Source organism: Aspergillus stella-maris, assembly GCF_047715825.1.
Source record: "Aspergillus stella-maris strain CBS 113639 unplaced genomic scaffold BDV14scaffold_11, whole genome shotgun sequence".
In the NCBI taxonomy this organism is placed as follows: domain Eukaryota; kingdom Fungi; phylum Ascomycota; class Eurotiomycetes; order Eurotiales; family Aspergillaceae; genus Aspergillus; species Aspergillus stella-maris.
Genome location: NW_027396805.1, coordinates 502,327 through 522,541, shown reverse-complemented (window position 1 = coordinate 522,541; position 20,215 = coordinate 502,327). Strand labels below are relative to the sequence as shown.

Below are 20,215 nucleotides of genomic sequence, written 5' to 3'. Positions count from 1 at the left end.
TGAGCAGGCGCCTTAGTTAGAGTGACGAGGGTCGGACGTCGAGGGGGTCTGACACTACTGGGCGGTCAGTGCCGCGTCCTCCACAACCTCCTGTTCCTGAGCACGAATGCTACTCCACGAGGTATGATATTTATACTAATCACCAACGAGATCGTTGCGAAGATTCTCCCATCCCTGCCTAGTGTCTTTCTTCCGCACCTAATTTCCAACGTGTCCTTGGCCCCTTATTATTGTTTACTGTTGGTGCCTCTGAACACCCGACTTACATAGTAGTCCATGATTAAGTTAGTCAACGAGAGCTAAATTTTCGCTGCTTCAGGGATATTAAAAATATATCAGACAGAAAACCACAAATAATGTGTACTAAGCCAAATTTCTCCTATTTGCATACAGCCAGAGTATCACCTGGGCTAACTCCTGGCTCCCAATAGAATCATTACAGCGGCATTATTGCACTTAGTACTCAGCTTCCTCAACCTCCTCATCCTCCAGGGAGTCGCTGGCGACTTCCTCGTAGTCGCGCTCGAGGGCAGCAAGGTCCTCACGGGCCTCAGAGAACTCACCCTCCTCCATACCCTCACCAACGTACCAGTGAACGAAGGCACGCTTGGAGTACATGAGGTCGAACTTGTGGTCGAGAGCGGACCAGGCCTCGGAGATCGCGGTGGTGTTGGACAGCATGCAACTATCGACATATGAGCTTTAGAACCGTTTTCAGGGACTTCAATTATAACATACACAGCACGGTTGACCTTGGCGAGGTCGCCGTTGGGAACCTGCTGAGGAGGCTGGTAGCAGATACCAATCTTGAACCCAGTAGGGCACCAGTCGACGAACTGGATGGTGCGCTTGGTCTTGAGGGTGGCGACGGCGGCGTGGGTCTCCTTGGGGACGACATCACCACGGTAGAGCAAGCAAGTGGCCATGTACTTGCCGTTGCGGGGGTCACACTTGACCATCTGGTTGTTGGGCTCGAAGCAAGACATGGTGATGTCCTGGACGGAGTTGGCCTCGTGGGAAGCCTTGTCGGCGGAGATGACGGGGGAGTAGGCGACCAGAGGGAAGTGGATACGGGGGTAGGGGACAAGGTTGGTCTGGAACTCGTTCAGATCAACGTTGAGGGAGCCATCGAAACGCAGAGAAGCGGTGATGGAAGAGACGACCTGGGCGATCAGGCGGTTCAGGTTCTCGTAGCTAGGGCGCTCGATGCCGAGGTTGCGGCGGCAGATGTCGTAGATAGCCTCGTTGTCGACCATGAAACTGCAGTCGGAGTGTTCGAGAGTAGTGTGTGTGGTGAGGATGGAGTTGTAGGGCTCGACAACGGAGGTAGCGTTCTGGGGGGCGGGGTAGACGCAGAACTCGAGCTTAGACTTCTTGCCGTAGTCGACAGAGAGACGCTCCATGAGGAGAGCACCGAAACCGGAACCGGTACCACCACCGAAGGAGTGGAAAACAAGGAAACCCTGGAGACCAGAGCAAGAGTCGGCCATGCGGCGGACCTTGTCCAGAACGCTGTCAATCATCTCCTTACCAACGGTGTAGTGGCCACGGGCGTAGTTGTTCGAGGCATCCTCCTTTCCGGTAATCAGGTTCTCGGGGTGGAAAAGGCTGCGGTAGGCGCCGGTGCGGACCTCATCGACGACATTGGGCTCAAGATCGGCGTAGATGGTACGGGGAACGTATTTTCCTTGGCCTGCAAACAGAAAACGCGTGTCAGAAGATCCCGATCATGAAGAGCTTCGCGTTGTTGTTGGGTGCGTACCAGTCTCGGAGAAGAAAGTGCTAAAGCCGTGGTCAGGGTCTTCCTTCTTGCGCTCTTCGGTCAGGTAACCATCGGGCTACACAAGTCAGTATCCAGCTAAATGATGAGGAAAGAAAACAAGGTTGGATCTTGAAGCCCAACACCGATTTTCACGTACCTGGATGCCGTGCTCAAGGCAGTAAAGCTAGAAAAAAACATCGGTCAGCCCACGACTCTTTTCGACACGTCCATCACGACCATCATATTTTTCCATCCCCCCAGCAGATTGTTCCCAAGGCGTTATTTACCTCCCAGCAGGAATTGGCGATCTGACAACCGGCCTGGCCGACTGTAGAACAAAGGCAGCGTTAGCAAAGCAAACAAGCGAGGGGCACAGCACGGGACACAAAACGCACCGTTCAAGCTAATAACTTCTCTCATTGTGGCGTGGTGGTAGAATAGAGTTGGATGGGAGAAGGGAAGGGAAAGAGATTAGAGGACGAGAAGAAGAGGAGAAAACTAGGCCCAGCGGACGATCTGGAGTCAGTTCTGGACGAGCGGTTGCTTCAGGGGTAAGTTTTGGGTAAATAGACGGGAACCAGAAAAGGCGAGGGAAGAGATACGGGGAACAACAGAGAGGGGGGGCAACCGAAAGAAATCTGGCTTGGGTGATTATTGATTGGGAACCGGTGGGAAGCGCCGCGAACTCACTATTGGCAACGGCGGGATTTAGCTGCAAAAGCAATTGCCCAGGATTCCGTCAATTCTGGCAATCCAATTTGCTGGGAGCAATTTTTTTCTGTTGTCTTCACGCTCTGCGCTGTCAACTGGGGGTCGTTTGCTGTGCTTGCTGAAGTTGTTGATCCATCCCTTTTGGGTCGCGTTGCCATTGGAGCGTTGTAATTGGTTGCCACAGACCCGCGTTGCTCCTGGCGGTGAGCGCTGAGTCAGCAGTCTCTGTCACGTGCCGCGTGGCCGCCATGAGCATGACGGCATTGGCAGCCGTTGATACTGTACGTTGGCAGACCGTTGAAGCGCAAATCGGCAAGCAAACATTCCTCGTTGTACGTTACACGATCTCCGAAGATCATGCCTTAGAATATCATGCCGAAAGCGAGCAAAGTTATACGGATTGATCCTTTACCATGAAGTTGGTAGCTGTTTACACGTAGCTCAAGAAGCTCCTTCTCCGGCTCAACACCTTATCCTAGACCATCACTTACAGCAAACAATGCAACAGCTGCAACCCTCAAGATGCTCCTCACAAACATACTTATAACCCTTCTCCTCGCCTTCTCGGCCTACGCAAACGTCGAGAAAACAATCTTCCTTGCTCCCCCCGCATCCTCCCTCCCCGGCACGGACATCGTCCCCGACGACCTCCTAGTAGGCCTACAACGCCTCACTCACTCGGATGGCTTCCTACGCACAAAGCTCAATGCGTCATTCCCAAATCCAGAAGACGCCGAAGATCGCGGTACAGACTCATGGTTTTTTCTCGAGGGGTTGAACCCGGGACAGCGGTATGAGGTACGGGTTTGTTGGTTGGCGACGGTATATTCATCCTCAAAATCCTTTCGAACGCTATGGTATAGTTCGCTGATTTGTACATTCCGAGTACAGCAACCAACCTCCTTCGACCTAGAAACATACACCCTCTCCTCCATCCTCGAAGATCCGGCCCTCCTCTCAGCCATAAGCCTCTACTCTTCACGACTCGCAATACCACCCGAGGGCACCACAGACCCAACATCCGACCCCCAGAAAATCCCCGCGCCAACTTCAGACTCCGTCCTCTTGCTACGTATTTCCGCTGCGGCAGATTACTTCTCCCTTGACAAGGAGCTCATGCAGAATGTCCCGCCTGTTCTAACGGATGTCATACTAGATCCGTTCCTGATGAATGTCTTTCCAAGGAGTCTTGTACCTACAGCAGGTTGGATCTTGGTTGTTGCGGGCTTTGCGGTTGTGATTGCGAGGTGGGTCGCTAGGGAGTTTGCGGGGGTTGTAGCTTCCGCGGAAGGGGTTGCGGATGATAAGGAAGGCAAGAAGACGCGGTGAGGATTGTAATGGACCTCACAAAGTATCACTAAGCTATACCTAAATCAACGGAGAAGAAACAGGTGGTTCAAGTCATAAACAAATCATCTTTATATTCAAACATCACGGTATATTTATTAATGCTAAACTGAGAGGAGGGTCGTTCGTATATCATCCAACCAAGAAAAAGGAAAGGAAGACACCGCATAACAACTAACAAATGGGGGAATAAGTTAGGTATAGAGAGATAGAAAGACGTGACAGACAAAGGAAAGGAAAGTAGATCCAACTCAAAACCACTCTATCACTTAAGCAAGCCAGCAACAGAAACAAATGTTAAAGCCAAGATCTCTTGCCAGATGGTATAAGATGATAATGAAAATGCAAATTGAAAATGAGCAATAGGCTGGTAATCTAGTCTTCGAAGAAGTGCAGGATAGCTCGGATACCCCTTTGGCCGAGACCGTGGGGCGGGTATGCGATGTAGAGCGGCTCGTCTTCAGCACCGAGCTTAGCGCGGAACTCGCTCTTGCGGACGAGATGGAATTGCTTTGCGAGGGCATCGTAGGTGTGCTGGAGCATCTTCATCTTGGCGCCATGCATGTTGTGGCCCGGGGTGAGGGAGGTGGTAGCTCCAGCGCCGAAGGTGAGCTTCTTGACGCCAGTCTGGCCAGCCGTTTGAATGGCGTGGGTGATGAGGGTCTCGATAACGCCGTTGGGGGAGCCGGGGAAATCGAAGGTGTATTTGACTTGCATGCCGTGGGTGGGAGAGATCAAGACAAGGGTGACGAAGGCGCAGATGTTTCCTTCCTTGTCCGCTGCGTAGAAGTACCAGCGGTGTTCGTGATCGTACCATGGGTGGATTTCAGAAAGGTGCACTTGTGTGCCCTTGCGTGCGGCCTTCCAGTCTTCGATGCGCTTGTCGATTGCCTCACGGACGCTTTCTGGGACCATCTCGCCCTGGTTCTGGGCCACGATCTTGATACCCTCATTTTCTGTTCTGCGGATCTTTTTGGCGAGCTCACCATCCACAGCAGCTTGGTTGCGAGCGGGCTCAATGGTTTCTTCCGCAATGCAGGACAAGCTGCGCCAGCCAAGCTTCTCACCAAGGATAGTCTCAACCTCAGAAGAGCACATAAGCCAGATGGGCTTGTACTTGGTCTCACGGCGGAGCCATTGCAAGAATTGAGTGATAATGCGACTATACTGACGTTCATCGCACAAAGGGTTACCTGGGATCATCACGTAGTTGTTGCTGCTAATAACGTATGAAACTCCAGCACCAGTAGCCATGTCACGCCAGAGCTTGAAGCGCTCGTCTCCATAAGACGTGGCTGTGGCATCACCATAATTGGCGATCAAGTGCTCAACGGGCTGTAGCTCACTTTCGTCTGCTGCCACAGCACCTCTCTTTTCCTTTACCCAAGGCGGGTCAATGGTGGAAGATTCTGGGTGTCGTAGCTGTAGAGCTGGAGGCTTGGCGGGGAAGCTCTTCGGGTCACGGTGGAAGAGGGACGCGAGACGAATGTTGCCCAACTTGAGGATGAGCATCAACATCCGCTCAAGACCGATACCAGCACCTGCGTGGGGCGGTGCTCCCCAGCGGAAGCCTTCCATGTAATCCTCCATCGTCTCAGGGTTGATGCCAACTCGACGCATGTTTTCCTCGAGCATGTGCGGGTCATGGATACGCTGGCCACCAGAGACGATTTCTTGTCCGCGAATGAACATATCGAACGAATTCGTGAAGCGGTGGTCATCAGGGTCGGGCATCGCATAGAAGGGACGAGCATCAACAGGGAACTTGTCAAGGACGTAGTAGTCGGTTTTGTATTTCTCCTTGACCAGTTCACCAAGGCGGATCTCGTCACGAGTACCGAGGTCTTGGTCCTCGGGTAGCTCGTTACCTTCTTCATCCCGCCATCCAGACTCGTTGAGCATCTTGATACCGTCGGTGAAACGGATGATAGGGGTTTCGTCTAACCAAACAAGGTCCTCTGAGGGGAACTGGTGTTTGATAATCTCGACCTCACGACGGTAACGACCGTAGATACCTTGCAAGATGTTCTTGATTGTGGCGTCAAGCACATCCAACATCTCGTGATAGTGTTCCTCGATTGACATCTCAATATCCAGACCAGTATATTCTGTCAAGTGACGGTGCGTGTTCGAGTTCTCGGCGCGGAAGACAGCTCCGATTTCGTATACACGACCGAAATCGGCCGCAATCGCCATTTGTTTGGCGAGCTGAGGACTCTGGGCCAGGAAAGCATCACGACCAAAGTAGTTGAGCTTGAAGACACTAGCGCCAGACTCTGTTGCAGCTGCCTGTAACTTGGGGGTATGTATCTCGATAAATCGCTGCTCATCCAGGGCACTGCGGAAGAGGTTGCCAAGAGCAGATTGAACTCGGAAGATAGATTGGGAGGTAGGCGTGCGCAGATCGAGTAGTCGGTTAGTCAAGCGCGTACGGTCGGAAATGTGACTGCGGCGACCCTCGACGAGATCCTCCTCCGCGGTGCGAATTTCTGCCTCGTATACACTGAAGGGAACAGGGTCCTCACGGCGCACAACCAGGTGAACTTCATCAATAGCAACTTCGACATCGTGAACAGTGCACCCCAAGACGGGAACTTCGGGAGCCTGAATTGTGCCGCGAATCTGAACAATGGAGCCCGTCTTGAGGTGTTCAGCCCACTGTACCATGGCAATGGAGTTAACACCGGGCTTCTCGTGAAGAACACCTTGGAAAGTGGACAGCTGCTGTCTAAAGACCAGGAAGACCAGCTTCGCGCTCATCCGACGGACTATATGCAGTCTCGCTGAAAAGAACACCTGCTGCCCAACCATGTCTGCAGTAATATTATCGAAATCAAGGCGCGGTTCCCGCTTTCGGGAAGACGACTGTAGGAGGGGTAGGTCACCATATCGTGCCCTCATTTCGGGCGTCTCCTCGCGGACAGCCTTGCTAATCTCTTCCTTGTGACGACGCTCGGACTCGGAAGATCCAACGTCTTCACTCATCCGAGAACGCTGCTCGCTCTTTCTTTGACGGCGAGCAAGCCGCTTCTGCTGGTTCTTGCTCACCGCGCCGGATCCGAGCGGCAAGGAGTCATCAGAGACATCGTCTGAAGAAGAGGCATAGTCTTTATCACGGAGGAAAGTACTCAGGATATTTCGGCGCGGCGAGGACGTTCGAGGAGAGGAGGCCTTGGAGTGAGTGGAGGAGGTAGGCGAGTTCTCATCGCGATTCGGCTTAAGTTTAGACAATGCCCGCTTGATGGACATCTTGGCGGCCTGTGAGTTACCAAATGTAACAGATCTGCAGCATGCGATTGAGAAAGGAGAGGAGGGGAGGAAGGCAGGAGAAAAAAGAAGTGGAAGGAGGGGCTGAAGGAGCCGGGCGAGTGTTGCGGCCTGGTAGGGTCTCAATCAGACAACCGTGCGAAAGGGATTGAAAGGCAGCGTCGTGGGGATACTCAGGGGAAAACAGACAAGAACAGGTGCAGAAGGAACCCTGGAAGCTTATAAAGCGACAAGACTCATAGTTACAAAGAGTTCCTCAGCCTTAAGCCGGGAGACTTACTTGGTGGGCGCTCCAGGGCGGGCGAGTGATGTCATTACGAGGGAATGAGGGAGAATCCGGGAGTCGCTCCGTCAATCCAGTTGCTGCATTGCGCCAGGCCGACATCATCATTACTCCCCCTGCAATTGCTATTTACGGCCTATCAATGCTGTGCCCTGGCAATCCGGAGTTCCTTATCGCCCATGTGAACCATTGTGTCAACGGCCGTTGCAGACAACTTGCCTGATTTGCCCTTATACTACAAGCTGCTTTCGGCTGTTTTCTCCGCAAGGCCCGTGTCAGTCTCGGCCCTTTTGGCTGCACGCAGTCTCGGCCTGTTTTGCCTCACCTATCGCTCCCCTTCCTCCTCTCAAACTTCCTCTTTGATTCATATTTCAGCGTTATCCTCTTTTTCTTCACCACTGTCGACTCGCAGGTCCGAGTCCTGACAACGTCTTTGTTAATCCTATTCGGCAGACTGCAGTAGGCTGCCGCCACCCCTTGCTTATACCAAGTCACAACACCTGCTCTGCAACTCCTGCACCGCGCCGTACTATCCGCAGTACTTCCTGAAGATCTTTCCCCGGCCAGCTGCATGACCTTGCTGTAATCATAATGGCGACTTCCCGCTGGTGGCTTTACGTCCAGGCCGTGTTTTGGCGCGCTCTTATGCGCTTGGGCATGCTTTTCCATAATATCCCCACGCCGCGGCCCCCGAAACCTTCATTCTCTCGCTCGTTTCCATCTGCATCATCCAAAGTCGTCTTACATTTCTACTGTCCACCCGACTACTCTCGTGATCAAAAGGAGGGCCGCCGACTGCCGGTAGTCGTGAACTTTCACGGGGGCGGATTTACGCTTGGAGGACCGACGGACGATTCTCGATGGGCCCAGGCCGTCTTATCCGAAGTTGGCGCCGTTGTCGTTAGCGTTGGTTATCGCCGGGCTCCCGAGCATCCGTTCCCCGCCGCCGTTGATGATGGCGTTCTAGCGCTTCAATATCTCTCCAGTCACGCCGCGGAGCTTGGACTTGATGTCTCCCGCATCGCCCTCAGTGGCTTTTCCGCCGGAGGGAATCTAGCCGTCACCGTGCCTTTGCGTCTTCGAGACCTGATCATCCAGGCAGAACACGACCGTTGGTTGAGCCGAGCCGACTCGGCCGTTCAGCTGGTGTCAGCGACCGCTAGCGATGTAAACATCGTTGCGCTCTTCTGCTGGTACCCTATTCTAGACTTTGAAGAGCCGCGTGAGCACCGTCGTGCAACGAGCATCATGCCCAACCAGACACTTCCACCATTCTTCACAAACCTATTTGATAACTCTTACCTTCCAGATCTTGAGGAGCGTCGATCTCCATATGCATCCCCGGTGCATTCTACAGATGATCAACTGCGCGACGCGCTTCCACATGATATCTTCTTCTATATTTGCGAATGGGACATGCTTTTGAACGAGGGACAGCGGTTCTGTCGTCGACTAACTGACCTCAACAAGCATGTGCGTGCTATGATGATTGAGAAAGCACGCCATGCTTGGGACAAGTCTCCTAATCCATTCCGGGACACCCGGGAGGTCAACGTGCTCTACAGAGACGCTTGCGCTGACATGAAGCACATTTTCGGCCACTAAGTGCTTATCAACAGCATTGTATTATTCCATCTCTTTCATTGTTATAGACTCAGTGCAGGCATTGGCAATTTGGCATGGCGTTTGGGACGGATAGGATATTTGAGCATTCAGCATTTTTGTACGTAACAATGGGGTTAGGCAGACTATCGAATACGATTGTGCTCTGTTGCTATTTTTTTTTTCCTTGCCCAGGTGCTGATCATTGGCGATCGTTCGTATTGATCCTTCACGGCCCCATCAAATGTCTGGGCACCCCAGACTTGGCAAACACAAGTTCGCCGCCGCGAATACGACGCTTGCCTATTGTAGATACTCAACTTCTTGTCACCGCGAGTGCACCACTTAGCAGCCAATTTTCTTCCCATTTTACCTTGATCTGGGCGATCGATGCACGTCTTACATTCCGTCATCTGTCTCGGCAGATTTGTCTTGGACCCAACTATATATACCTGCCTAGACGAGCCTCCAGAACAGAGGTGAGTATACTCAAATGTTCTACTCAATTCCACAATGCAAGTCTTCTCATTATTAGTTCTCACAGGCTTCTTGAGGACTTCACTAGCCCATCTTCCCTCAGCACCTGATCTCGCCGCTGCTCCATCCTACACCGGCTGTCCCCCAGATGGCCCTCTCCTCCCACGTCCAACCGACCTCGCAAACTCAAAGTACATCCAAAATGCCGCAAACAATCTCTCTGAGTCCCTCGACGCCGCTGTAAGGGGGGAGATCAAAGCTGGCTGGATCGTTGAGAATGTCTCCTTCTCTCTGGCCCTGGTCTCGCCGTACGGCGCGGACGGTGAAGACGGTAACGCCAAGCCGTTCTGGGAGTACCACCATCGTGGAGAGAACAATGAGCGAGGCGTTGACAAAGTCGACGGGGACTCACAGTACCTGATTGGCTCGGTGTCCAAGGTTTTTTCGGACTTGGTGGTGCTGAAAAGTGGTGTTGATTTGCGGTCTCCTGTCACGGACTTCTTGCCGCAGTTGGCGAGTGATAGTTCGAAGATTCGCTGGGAGGAGATTACGTTGGAGATGTTGACTGATCATTTGGCTGGGATTCCGCCGAATGGTGAAATTGTGTTTCTCTGTTCTTTGGGATTGTTTAGAAGCACTGACGTTCATTTAGACTTCTACGAGTTTTATCTCCTCAACTCCTTCCATGAGAGTCTTGGGCTGCCGCACCTGAATGATTCGGACTATCTTGATTGTGGTGTTTCAGGGCTTAACAACGAATGCAGCAAGGGCCGTACGTCTGATCCCTAGGGCAATATTTGGCCATTTACTAACAACTGAGGCAGAGTTAATCCAGAACTTCCTCAGCAAGAAGCAGGTCGTCCCTGTCAACTCTCGGCCCGTCTACTCGCAGCTCTCGTTCACCCTCTTCACCCTTTGCCTCGAGGCATATTCTGGCAAAAATTACTCTCAGATTCTCGAGGAAACGATTTATAGGCCTCTGAACCTCGTCAACTCGGGCGTATCCCCAGGAAATACGGAGCGAGCAGTAATCCCACCAGGGGTTAGTCAATGGGGGAGTGACTATGGCTTCAACGCTCCGTAAGTGCTTGCTCGATTGGCCAAATGCGCACCTTCCGGAAGACTAACAATATGACATCCAGCGGCAGCGGCCTCTACTCCTCCAACAACGACATAAGCAAGCTCCTCAGCGCCACGCTCAACAAAGGTATCCTCAACACATCAGCCAACGTCCGGCACTGGCTAAAACCCCGATCAACAACAAGTTCCCTCAACACACTCGTCGGACGACCATGGGAGATCCTCCGCACCACAGACCTCCTCCCACCCAAGCACGCACACACAATCGACATCTACGGCAAATCCGGTGGCGCAATGGGATATATGGCCCAGATCGCCGCAATAGACCAGTACGGCGTAGGTTTGGCAGTACTAACAGCCGGGCCCGTCGACTCAGCGAGTATCCTCTACCGCGCAGTCCTCTCGACATTTCTGCCAGCCATCGAAGAAGAAACTAGGGCTCAGAGTCGACGGTATGCGGGAACTTGGACGTCCCATCTCAATTACACAGCAATCAGCCGAGGCGAAACCAATAATGGCACAAGCAAGGTCGAAGAAACAACGAGACTAACCCTAACCCTCGACAACGGCCCCGGCCTAAAACTCACTTCCCTAACGCACGGCAACGCCTCCATAATATCCGCAATCCGCACAATCTGGGCCGCTGAGTTCCTCCCGCTTGGCTTTGGTGTCCTTCCAGACGAAGACTTCCGGATTTACCCTACCGAAATCGAAACGCCCGTTCCGGGCTCTGAAGTCCCTGTTATCCTCGCTCAGAGCCCCAGATATACCTACGACTCAAACAGCAACAACAGCAATGAAGAAAATATCAAGCTCATCCGTCAGGAATGGCGCGTCAATCTTGACATTGCGCCGATTGACAGCTCAACTTCTGATCTACCGGGCCAGGATAAAGCCACGCAGTACTGTGGGTCTTGGCAGATGGTTGACTGGATGACGTATGGTGGGATTGGACTGGATAAGGTTGTTTTTGTCCTTGTGCAGGGGAGGAGGGATGTTCTTGGCGTGGAGGTTCCTGCGCTGAGGGGGGGAATGTTGGGGAGGTAGGTTGGGTTAGGGTTGCGGTGGTTGATTTTGGTTTTCTCTATTTTGCGGTTCTGTTTGTAATGTACCTACCTACGTATTGCGTGCTAAGTTGGGGTTACGATATGTTTATTTGGATCTCGTTGGGTTATACAAGGAGCTTGATACCGGCAAAGTGGTTACACTGTATAGGTAGGTTTTCAAAGGGGGGCTAAGATAAAGGAAGCATTAGATCATGATATATATTCCCATTTTTTTAAACATCCTGGTATCACATGATAGATATGCTATAACAACATCAACAAAATCACCATCCTACACCACCTGGTAGGTAGACTAGATAGTTCTCAAAAGATCATAATCCAATAAATCATTCATCATCCGTTTCCGTCCCCTCACTCAACCCCTCATCATCACCCCCCTCCTCAACATCCTCATCCTCACTATCATCGTCCTCATCGCCATCATCCAGCCCCGGAATCCCGCGCCAATTAACATAATCGCCCTCCAGCCACCGCCGACTCCGCGGCAACTGATAAGGATCAAACGGGAAGTAAGCATCAAGTTGATAACCAAGGTCATCGCCGGCCCTCGTCTCGCGCTCAACCTGACTAAAGCGCGGGTCCGAAAGCGCCGCGAGGTTGCGATACGTCGACATGCGCAGGCGCTTATTCGTCTCGAGGATCGTAAAGACGTAGATGAAATTGAGGTGCTGCGACATGCGCGCGAATTGGCTCACGATGGCCGGAGAGCAGACCTTGAGCGGGTTAAGTTTGGAGAGGATAGCCTTGTGTATTGTTTCTTTTATTGAGGGTGGGAAGGCGATGTCCTCTGGTTCGAGGTCGTCGATTTGGGAGGGGGAGTCGCCTTCTAGCGCGGCGGTTGTGAGGTCGCGCCAGCGGAAGCAGAAGATGTAGAGGAGGGCTTGGGCGGTTGAGTAGAAGGGGCCGAAGCGGCGGAGGTCAGGTCCGCGGCAGGAGGGTTCGTAGTCTTGGCGGAGGGTGTCGAGGTGGGTTGAGAGGAGGTCGAAGACGTCGCGGACGACGTCGGAGGAGATGTGAGCGCCGCGGGCGACGAAGGAGGCGAGGTATGCGGCTGCGGATTGGCGGAGGATGGCGGGTTGGGCTTTGTTGAAGATGAGTTGGACGCAGGTTGCTGCGAAGCGGTCGACGAGGGTCGGGGAGGATTGGGAGAAGTGGAAGAGGAGGAATTGGGAGTGGCGGGAGCGGTAGGTGGGGAGGATGATGGTTTGAAAGTGGGTGAGGAGGAGGTCGAGGGCGTTTTCCTTGTCGTCGAGGGTTCCGGAGGTGAAGGGGGGTGCGTAGTAGTCGAAGAGGGTGTCGATCATGCCGTCGAGTTTGAGAATGTTCTCTTTGATGGCTTTGAGGCGCCGGCATTCGGGCTCGATGGAGTCGTCGCTTAGAACAGAGGCATTGTCGTCATCATCGTCTTCGTCGTCTAGATCTTCGGCGAACATGACGGTTTCGGGGGAGATGTCGTGGAGGACGTCCTCGCCTTCTTCGTCTTCAAGGTCTTCCATGTCGACTTGTATTTGTACGTCGATCTTGACCAGTTTTTCTGTGATAAGGGCAAGGATGTCTGCTTGGAGCTCTGGAGCATAGCGGATGACTCTGACGAGGTTTTGCGTATAGGCGATGTTGGCCTTGGCGGAATCGGTATCAAAGGGAAATTGAGAGGATATGATAGGAGAAAGTGATCCGCTTCCAGAAGGAACCAGCTGCATGACGTGACGCAGTGCCATATGGACGCGGGTGTAGGCTTCAGCCGGGGAGACATGGGGATACCCAGGCAGCTTGCCTGTGCCTTTAGGGAGCTCGCCCATGTAGTTGGTCAGCATCTTGAGCACAGATCCCAAGTAGCTTCCCTGGGCCGCCGAAAGATTACCCAGAAACCGGATATATAACTTGACGTACGACGCGTCACGCCCGAGCCACTCACTGTTCAGTACAGTTTGGACCACCCCGTTGCAGCTGCGGTCCAAAGCCGCCACATTTGATAGCAGCCCCATAAGATGATGCTTCAGTATATTGTGTGTAGGTACATTTGATAGAGGCATGCCACTGGCATCCCGCCGCCGGGGGTCGATGGTGAAGACCTCCTTCACGCGATCGTAGGCCTCGCTATCGTTGCCCGAAACATGACGTTGAATGGCCCGCCGTACCTCCTCTCGCACCACAGCGGCGCTTTTATCCGTCGTCCCATGACTGCTAGGTTGTGTCTTATCGCTGTATGGAATCTCCCGCATTTCCACATCCTCGTCGAACTGCACCCGGGTCTTTTTCCGCGGACTGGGCACGGCGTCTGGGTCGGAGGCGATAGATGATGCGGGGGAAAGAGAGAGATCTAAGTCCTCCATCCTGTGTTTTATCCCCGACGCTGACGTCGGGGTCTTAGCGTTCTTCAGTATAGGCGCTGGCGAAGAAGGTGCTATCATTTTTGAAGGCGTGTGAAGTCCCGTCGCTGGGCCGCGGGAGGCGCTAGCGAGGGAGACCATGGGTATTGACACAGGGAATAGGAATTAAAACTTTTGATGAACAAAGGCAGTGCCTGCAACTGCGTTGTTTGATGCGCTCCAAAGGGCTCCAAAGGCAAAACACAATAAAAAGAGAAACCAAGCACACGACACTGCGTGACTACAAAGGTTAGGCACTGTGGAAGGGGTGATGCAACGAGAGCTTCATCAGTCGGTCCCTCACACTTGAGGACTCACGGGGTCTACTCTTGTGTGAGGAATGGGCTGATAGTAGGCTTTCGAATATGAAAGTAAAGGCTTGAGGAGAGGGAGGAAGGCGAGGTGAGCCCAAGAATGTCGAAGCGGAGAAGCAAAAGTGGACTCTGCTTGATTTTTTCTGTGGGGCTTTAGAGCCTGAGGCCGCACTTCCCCGTGACCAGCGCGTGATGGACGCGACCCTACATCTTACGTGAATTGGTTAAATTACTCTACTGCAGTCCCAGTGTTATTATCTGATTTTCTTGCATTCGTTGTTCGATCTAGAACAGCTTAACACTTCTTCGAACTATCGTTTTTCTCAAACAACCTCCAGAAGTAGCATACGACTTCTATAACACATCTTGAATAAAATCACAGGAAATAGAGAGACGGGTTGGAGATATTGTACCGTAGCAATGTCTCCAGTGGTATATAGCGAACAGTAATCGAAAACAGTAGTGACAGGTCGTAAAGAGTGAATTATTAGTTGGTCGTGATAAATGACACCGGTTCAAAAAACCGGATATCAAGCCTCAGCCTCCGCAGGAGTAGCGAGGCATTAGGTGTTCAGTAGTTCAAAGCCACGTTGTGGTCGCTATCGGGCCCAGCCGATCGTTGAAAATGTTGCCATAGAGGTCTTCGATCTCCGAAAGATAGTCGTTCACGGAGAACTTCTTCAATCCTTTCCTATGCAGAATTCGCTCTTCCTCGTCGAACAAAGGTGCACCGCCAAACTCCTCGACCACTTCGTTGACTTGCTCCAACTCTTTTCCGAACGGGTGAGGGTCTGCATTGTAGTCCTCATAAGCCGGTTGAGCTGGGATGTTGCTCGGCGGAGAAACTCGCTTCAATGAACGCTGGCGGGCTAACTCTTGGTGGTTCCGCTTGGTGTGGGACAGCGCACGCCTGGGGACCATAGGCGCTTCATTTGAAGAAGTTGTCGAGGATGAGGACCGTGGGTGGCTTGTCACAGTTGCTGATCGCTTTGGGAAATATCCTGAAAGAGGATTCGGTTCGATCGGCGAGTCATCGGGAGAAGTGAGCGGCGATGGGAAGCTATGCTGGGAGAAAGAGAGATCGGAATCATCTGGCGACTGCAACGATGATGCAGAAGAAGACGAAGATGACGAGTGGAGATCTGGAGCATTATAGGCAAGCATGTTTGTAGTCGACAAGAGTTCTACCGGCGCAGAAATCTTGCCTCTCTTTATTGTACCGGACGAGAATTTAACCTGGCCATCGCGGTAAGGCATGGGCGAAGAAACCTCGATGCGCTTGCTGCGCTTGGTGAATGCTCTGGTAAGACCCGACATTGTGGAGACGGTAGGTAGACTTGAGTATCGGAGTCGAGGATTCGAAACAGGCCTGGCAATATATTGACTTGCTATTCTGCGCTGACCGAACAGGATCCTATTTTTAGAGGCTCCGAAATAACGTTTTCGATGCTTGCAATAAACGATCCCTAAGCGGGGAGGACAAGAATGCGTGGTGGACGATCGCGGATGCGGGGAGTCGTAAAGAATGGAAGATCAGTCAATGGTATCCGTTATCAGATTCGGACGTGGTCTCGTAGACGAAATCGCTTCGGTGAGTCAATGAATGATCGCAGGAACTGAATTCCCTTGTTTTTTGTTTTTCTCTTTTGCACAGCAGAAGAGAGTCGATCGTGGATTCGAGTCTTCTCAGAAGAGTGTGGCTGCCTGAGTCAAGGGGTGTCGAGTTGCTGCTGCAGCGCAAGATTGTACAGTGAAGATCTCGGCGGACAACCAGGACTCGCCAGAGAGAAAAGGAGGGATGAAGAATATAAAAGCCAGCGACCGCGAGGTAGATTAAGGAAGGAATCTAGGTCACTCCGATCAAGGACTGGAGAATGGCAAAGGAGAGAAGACGGAATCCAGGAAGGAACCTGGAGAGAAGAGGGAGAAGAGAGGGCCAGAAGCGAGGGAGGCGGCAGATGAAGAGAGTGACTTAGCCACGAGCGACAGAGCCAAAGGGCCAAAAGGGTCTGGGCAGCTGCTTAACTCTGGTCGGGCCACTCGCTGTCCCCGTCCAACCGCGATCTTTGTTCTGCCCTTCTATCTCCGGCCTACCACAACGCCCGATCCAGAAAAAAACTCTTTCCTGCAGGGTCTTCTTTTCGCCTTCGCTGGACTTTGTTGCTGAGCGATTTTCCGATTTTTCACCACGAACCACGGTTGCTGCTCTGCGACTCCATGGTTTGCTTAAGGCTGAACACTAGGTTCCCAACGCTCTAATTTTACGGTGAATTTACAATCTACTTACGACAACAACCAGATGCCGCTTCTCCGACCACCAGGTCCAGGCGACAGCTCCAGCTGATATGTTCAGATGCCCACTTAATAATCTGCCTGTCACACTCACATATCCGATCGTCACTACTTTAGGAGTCAACTGAGGATAGGTGACGTCCTTAACTAAAACGGTAGAAGGGCAATATGACCTTGCACCTGTGATTGGCGGAGGTCTGTTGCAAGGACAATCACAGTCAATCAAATCTGACCAGTCATGCTTTGCCGGGTCAACCCAAGCAGCGCGCCGGTTCGATTTGGCGCCAGGAACGGCATGGCGGCGGTCCTCTAGAAACGCCCATCTGCTTCAGAGGTGGGGATGAAACAGCGAATTCGCGCCGACTCGTCTCAGACTGATAAGCTCGCTCCTGGACTGTTGCATCCATTTCGCGCCGGCGGAGAACTTCGTCATCGGTAATATGCGAGGTTCGTGGGCGCAAAATCGACTTTCGGGATGCGAACACAATACTCGGATCGAAAAACAGGCAAATATTCGGTGTCATCTGCAAGGTCTGCTGGCTTGGACAAGTCATCCCGACGCTGTTGAACCTGTGGTTCCTGCGCTGGCTAGCTAAGTCGCTCCCCCACTCTCGTGGGGCGGTCCCTGAAAACCGCCAGACGGGCAAACCCACGGTTTGTCCCGGCCTCGACACTTGTCTTGCAAATTGTGGGCTTGCTGGAGAGAGCAGGCATTCTATCTGAGTAGTCTAATTTTATGCCCGAGAGGCAGCGCACGGACGGAATCTGTGCGAACAGCTGTACAAGGTACAGGGGGAAAAGTAACAACACATTCAGCAGACGGTTCATGCAGGCCGAAGCCAGACCTCAGCGAACTGCCCACGGCCTTGCAGTCGCACGAATGATCGCCCGCAACCAACAATTTCCGCCGGCAGAGTGATGACCGCCTGTCTGACCGCACACCGCTGTCTCATCTAGGCTAATCTTGGCACAATAGTATGATGTTGCCACAGTGAAATAAGCAAACCTCGAATGCCCGGACTTAACCTCAGCAAATGCCATCCACTTTAACAGGAATTCCTTAAGTAGATATGATTCCTGCTTCGGGTGCAGGAAGTCCCGTCTTTACGGTTCGGGCCTTTTTCCTTTCTGTCTCCCGAAATAGGCCAGGCTAGGTTTTAGGGCTACCAGGGTCATAGTTGTGTTTCTGCACGGTGTCCTCGGATGCACATGCCCGATGGCGAGGATCATCGCTGTTAGGTGTTGATGCTGCCTCTTAATGTGACGCGATAGATTTGACTAAGTCGTTTAACCCACAGCGTATTGTTCGTTCTTCCTCTGGCTATGCTTTGTCAAAGAAGTCCATCTAAGCCCATGGATTTACCCGTCGATATTTATTTTGCTTCCTTGGGCAGCTGCGACAAACTCGTTCACGAAATAGGTACCTCATGGAGTTGAGTCTTTGCGCTTATCGTGGGTCCCGGTCCAGACAACTAGCTGATCTTCAATGATCCTGGACAATGAAAGCTCTGATTTTATTTTGATTCCATAGAGAAAGGTCTGTCCCCGCCAATTTTGTGCCAGCCACATTAGTTGCAGCGAGGTTCGATCCCTGGCTCAGATTCGATGACATCGTGCCGCCAGAGCCGGTGAATTCGGATAGCAAATAGCTCAACGTATCAGCTACATATCCGAGGTCTTGGTGCGTATACAACACACAATTTCTTTGGAGGATAGCGCGGTCGGTTGTGTTTTCCAACAGAGTGGACCAGTATAAAGTCGCTGAGAGTCTCATCATTTCCGGTAAGAGAGCCAGTTCGCTGCTTACCTCATGGTGCAGCTGATACTCTGATGCTATCGTTTCACAAGAGTCAACGAGGCAGAAATAAGATTGGTTTGTTTACCAATGTCTGGTATGTTGGTGATCCATGCTCCTCGGCTACACGACTTCATGCACGAGCCAAAAGCATCTTTCGTCCTCAACCTCATTCTTCAGGAAGCCCCAACCAGCTATAATCTTTTTTCAGCAGTAGCCAGTCACTACTTCGGTGATCGAGGAAAGGGTTCAGAGAAGCGTCATTCTTTTTTTTTTTTTTTTTACTAAATTTTGATGCTTGTTGAGACAAGGAAAGTCGGGTAAAGACAGTAAATCTAAATATGGTAACATACACACCCCTCCAGCCTGCAGCGAGTATATTGCGGCCGAGAACCTTTGTAGGGGCTCTTTAGCCGACTCGTAGATACGCGGAGTGGGCATATTTTCGAGATATTCAGAAACAAAGCATTCCTTTGAAATTGATCTCTCTTTCACCTTGGATCTTGGTAAAGTAGGTAAGGGCTTGCAACTGACGCATCTACTTTGTTTGCCTTCACTAAGATACACCACAAATACTGACTGATGTGTGCCAGTTGAAGAGCCACCGACCCCAAGAAATGGCTAGCGGTCCGCTGATCGCGGTCGTGGGGTCTGAAGAAAGAATACAAGACGGCATGGCCACGAGAACGGAGCTTGTCCGTAAGATATGCGGTCACCACCGATTTTCCACTCGCAGGTGGAGCTCTGAACTGTACAATCTGTACGTTTTGGTCTTGTTCAAGCCATTCCTTGACGACGGCGACGTTGAAGATCCAGTCACAAGTACCTTCGAGCCAGGACGACCGCAAATATCAAGCTCCTCCTCGTGGTTAGACGTAACTACCAGGAACTTCTCGATTTCTTCCAGGTCATCGGCGCTCGAACCGTGAACCTCCTTCTCGTTGTTTGGTTTCAAGGTTTTTACAAAAGATGCGAGCGTGCTTCGAACGGCCATATAATTCGAATCTCGCGGGGTTTGGAACTTGCACACGTTTTGGTGGTTCGCTTCAAGGCCTCTTTCGATATCTTTGGAATGTCCAAGCTTGGCAGAGTCTTTGCTCACGGCCATGAGGGAAAGCTTTCCTACCCCGGTCTGTTGGGTTTCATAGAACGAAGCGATGGTCCGTTTCGGCGCCACATGGCGGAATCGGTCATTAATGTCGTCAAGCGAGGCAGACCCGGCCTGCAGTTCCACAGTGAAATCCTTTGGGGTTTGGAAAGAGGCTCGAAGAAGGTTGTTCAGAAGTTTTGCAGAACTAGCACCACGGTGTGGCGTGGCCAGGAAAACGATACCGCCAATGGCCTTCATGACGTCCTTGTATTGCTCATCGTCCTGCCCTAGGAGGTATGTAGATCTGACATCCAGCCCTCCCATAGAGTGAGCAACAAAGATAATTGGAGACTTCCCTATCGCCAGATGTTACCCTTTGTCATCGCGCCCAAACTTGATCTCGTGCAGAAGACTTTTTGCAAAGTCCATGATCCGGTATATACTGCGGCTTGCACCCGGCCCAAATCCAGCATTGTATCCAAAGTCAAAACCCGGGAGCCTGCAATGTTCTTCTCTTTAGGAACACATCTCCCAGGCCAAAATAAGTTTAAATCCTTATTTTTGCACCAAGTATTCACCCGATCGCCGCCCAAACCATGCACAAATATGATGTCGACGGATGCGGTTCCTTTGGGTTGGTGTACGACTTTGAGTCCGAACTGCGGTTGCGAGACTGTCGACGAGCTCAGCAGTCGTCGGGAAAATCTGAAAAATATCCCTCGGGAAAGGAGAGAGATACGTCGATAAGGATTGGGAAGC

The 20,215-nt window shown here is 52.0% G+C and overlaps 8 protein-coding genes across 8 annotated transcripts; 3 read left to right on the top strand and 5 right to left on the bottom strand.

Moving 5' to 3' along the window:
• Window position 1: 1 nt before the first annotated feature.
• BDV14DRAFT_168835 (tubulin alpha chain) lies at window positions 2-2,670 on the bottom strand. The gene is made up of 7 exons (XM_073767928.1): window positions 2,391-2,670; window positions 2,158-2,260; window positions 2,050-2,090; window positions 1,920-1,946; window positions 1,763-1,838; window positions 739-1,693; window positions 2-685 (listed from the first exon to the last, which is right to left on the bottom strand). Exons 2-7 carry the CDS (start codon window positions 2,180-2,182, stop codon window positions 457-459), a joined length of 1,353 nt encoding a protein of 450 aa, XP_073630955.1. The 5' UTR covers window positions 2,183-2,260; window positions 2,391-2,670; the 3' UTR covers window positions 2-456.
• A 46-nt stretch (window positions 2,671-2,716) lies between these two features.
• On the top strand, window positions 2,717-3,867 carry BDV14DRAFT_168828 (uncharacterized protein). The gene has a single exon (XM_073767927.1). The coding sequence runs from the start codon at window positions 2,996-2,998 to the stop codon at window positions 3,800-3,802; it is 807 nt and encodes a 268-aa protein (XP_073630954.1). The 5' UTR covers window positions 2,717-2,995; the 3' UTR covers window positions 3,803-3,867.
• Window positions 3,868-7,530, bottom strand: erdS (aspartyl-tRNA synthetase, cytoplasmic). Its single transcript, XM_073767926.1, has one exon. It carries the CDS (start codon window positions 7,067-7,069, stop codon window positions 4,196-4,198), a length of 2,874 nt encoding a protein of 957 aa, XP_073630953.1. The 5' UTR covers window positions 7,070-7,530; the 3' UTR covers window positions 3,868-4,195.
• A 247-nt stretch (window positions 7,531-7,777) lies between these two features.
• Window positions 7,778-9,047, top strand: BDV14DRAFT_15802 (alpha/beta hydrolase). Its single transcript, XM_073766703.1, has one exon. The coding sequence runs from the start codon at window positions 7,962-7,964 to the stop codon at window positions 8,973-8,975; it is 1,014 nt and encodes a 337-aa protein (XP_073630952.1). The 5' UTR covers window positions 7,778-7,961; the 3' UTR covers window positions 8,976-9,047.
• A 438-nt stretch (window positions 9,048-9,485) lies between these two features.
• BDV14DRAFT_197623 (serine hydrolase domain-containing protein) lies at window positions 9,486-11,576 on the top strand (the record flags this gene model as incomplete). Its single annotated transcript, XM_073772730.1, has 4 exons — window positions 9,486-10,044; window positions 10,102-10,221; window positions 10,274-10,529; window positions 10,592-11,576. The coding sequence occupies 4 exons, from the start codon at window positions 9,486-9,488 to the stop codon at window positions 11,574-11,576; spliced, it is 1,920 nt and encodes a 639-aa protein (XP_073630951.1).
• A 207-nt stretch (window positions 11,577-11,783) lies between these two features.
• Window positions 11,784-14,373, bottom strand: BDV14DRAFT_168824 (rDNA-binding RNA polymerase I transcriptional factor). Its single transcript, XM_073767925.1, has one exon. The coding sequence runs from the start codon at window positions 14,065-14,067 to the stop codon at window positions 11,923-11,925; it is 2,145 nt and encodes a 714-aa protein (XP_073630950.1). The 5' UTR covers window positions 14,068-14,373; the 3' UTR covers window positions 11,784-11,922.
• Window positions 14,374-14,532: 159 nt separating this feature from the next.
• BDV14DRAFT_168823 (uncharacterized protein) lies at window positions 14,533-16,260 on the bottom strand. The gene has a single exon (XM_073767924.1). The coding sequence runs from the start codon at window positions 15,594-15,596 to the stop codon at window positions 14,859-14,861; it is 738 nt and encodes a 245-aa protein (XP_073630949.1). The 5' UTR covers window positions 15,597-16,260; the 3' UTR covers window positions 14,533-14,858.
• Window positions 16,261-19,078: 2,818 nt separating this feature from the next.
• BDV14DRAFT_197620 (uncharacterized protein) lies at window positions 19,079-19,780 on the bottom strand (the record flags this gene model as incomplete). The annotated part of the gene is made up of 1 exon (XM_073772729.1): window positions 19,079-19,780. The coding sequence occupies one exon, from the start codon at window positions 19,778-19,780 to the stop codon at window positions 19,079-19,081; it is 702 nt and encodes a 233-aa protein (XP_073630948.1).
• Between the last annotated feature and the right edge of the window lie 435 nt (window positions 19,781-20,215).

Coding starts and splice junctions, on each gene's coding strand:
- BDV14DRAFT_168828 (XM_073767927.1), top strand. CDS start 2,996: ATGCTCCTCACAAACATACTTATAACCCTTCTCCTCGCCTTCTCGGCC.
- BDV14DRAFT_168835 (XM_073767928.1), bottom strand. CDS start 2,182: ATGAGAGAAGTTATTAGCTTGAACG. Junction 1,947..2,049: donor TCGCCAATTCCTGCTGGGAG/GTAAATAACGCC, acceptor GTTTTTTTCTAG/CTTTACTGCCTTGAGCACGG. Junction 1,694..1,762: donor CACTTTCTTCTCCGAGACTG/GTACGCACCCAA, acceptor TTCTGTTTGCAG/GCCAAGGAAAATACGTTCCC.
- BDV14DRAFT_168824 (XM_073767925.1), bottom strand. CDS start 14,067: ATGGTCTCCCTCGCTAGCGCCTCCCGCGGCCCAGCGACGGGACTTCAC.
- BDV14DRAFT_168823 (XM_073767924.1), bottom strand. CDS start 15,596: ATGTCGGGTCTTACCAGAGCATTCACCAAGCGCAGCAAGCGCATCGAG.
- BDV14DRAFT_15802 (XM_073766703.1), top strand. CDS start 7,962: ATGGCGACTTCCCGCTGGTGGCTTTACGTCCAGGCCGTGTTTTGGCGC.
- erdS (XM_073767926.1), bottom strand. CDS start 7,069: ATGTCCATCAAGCGGGCATTGTCTAAACTTAAGCCGAATCGCGATGAG.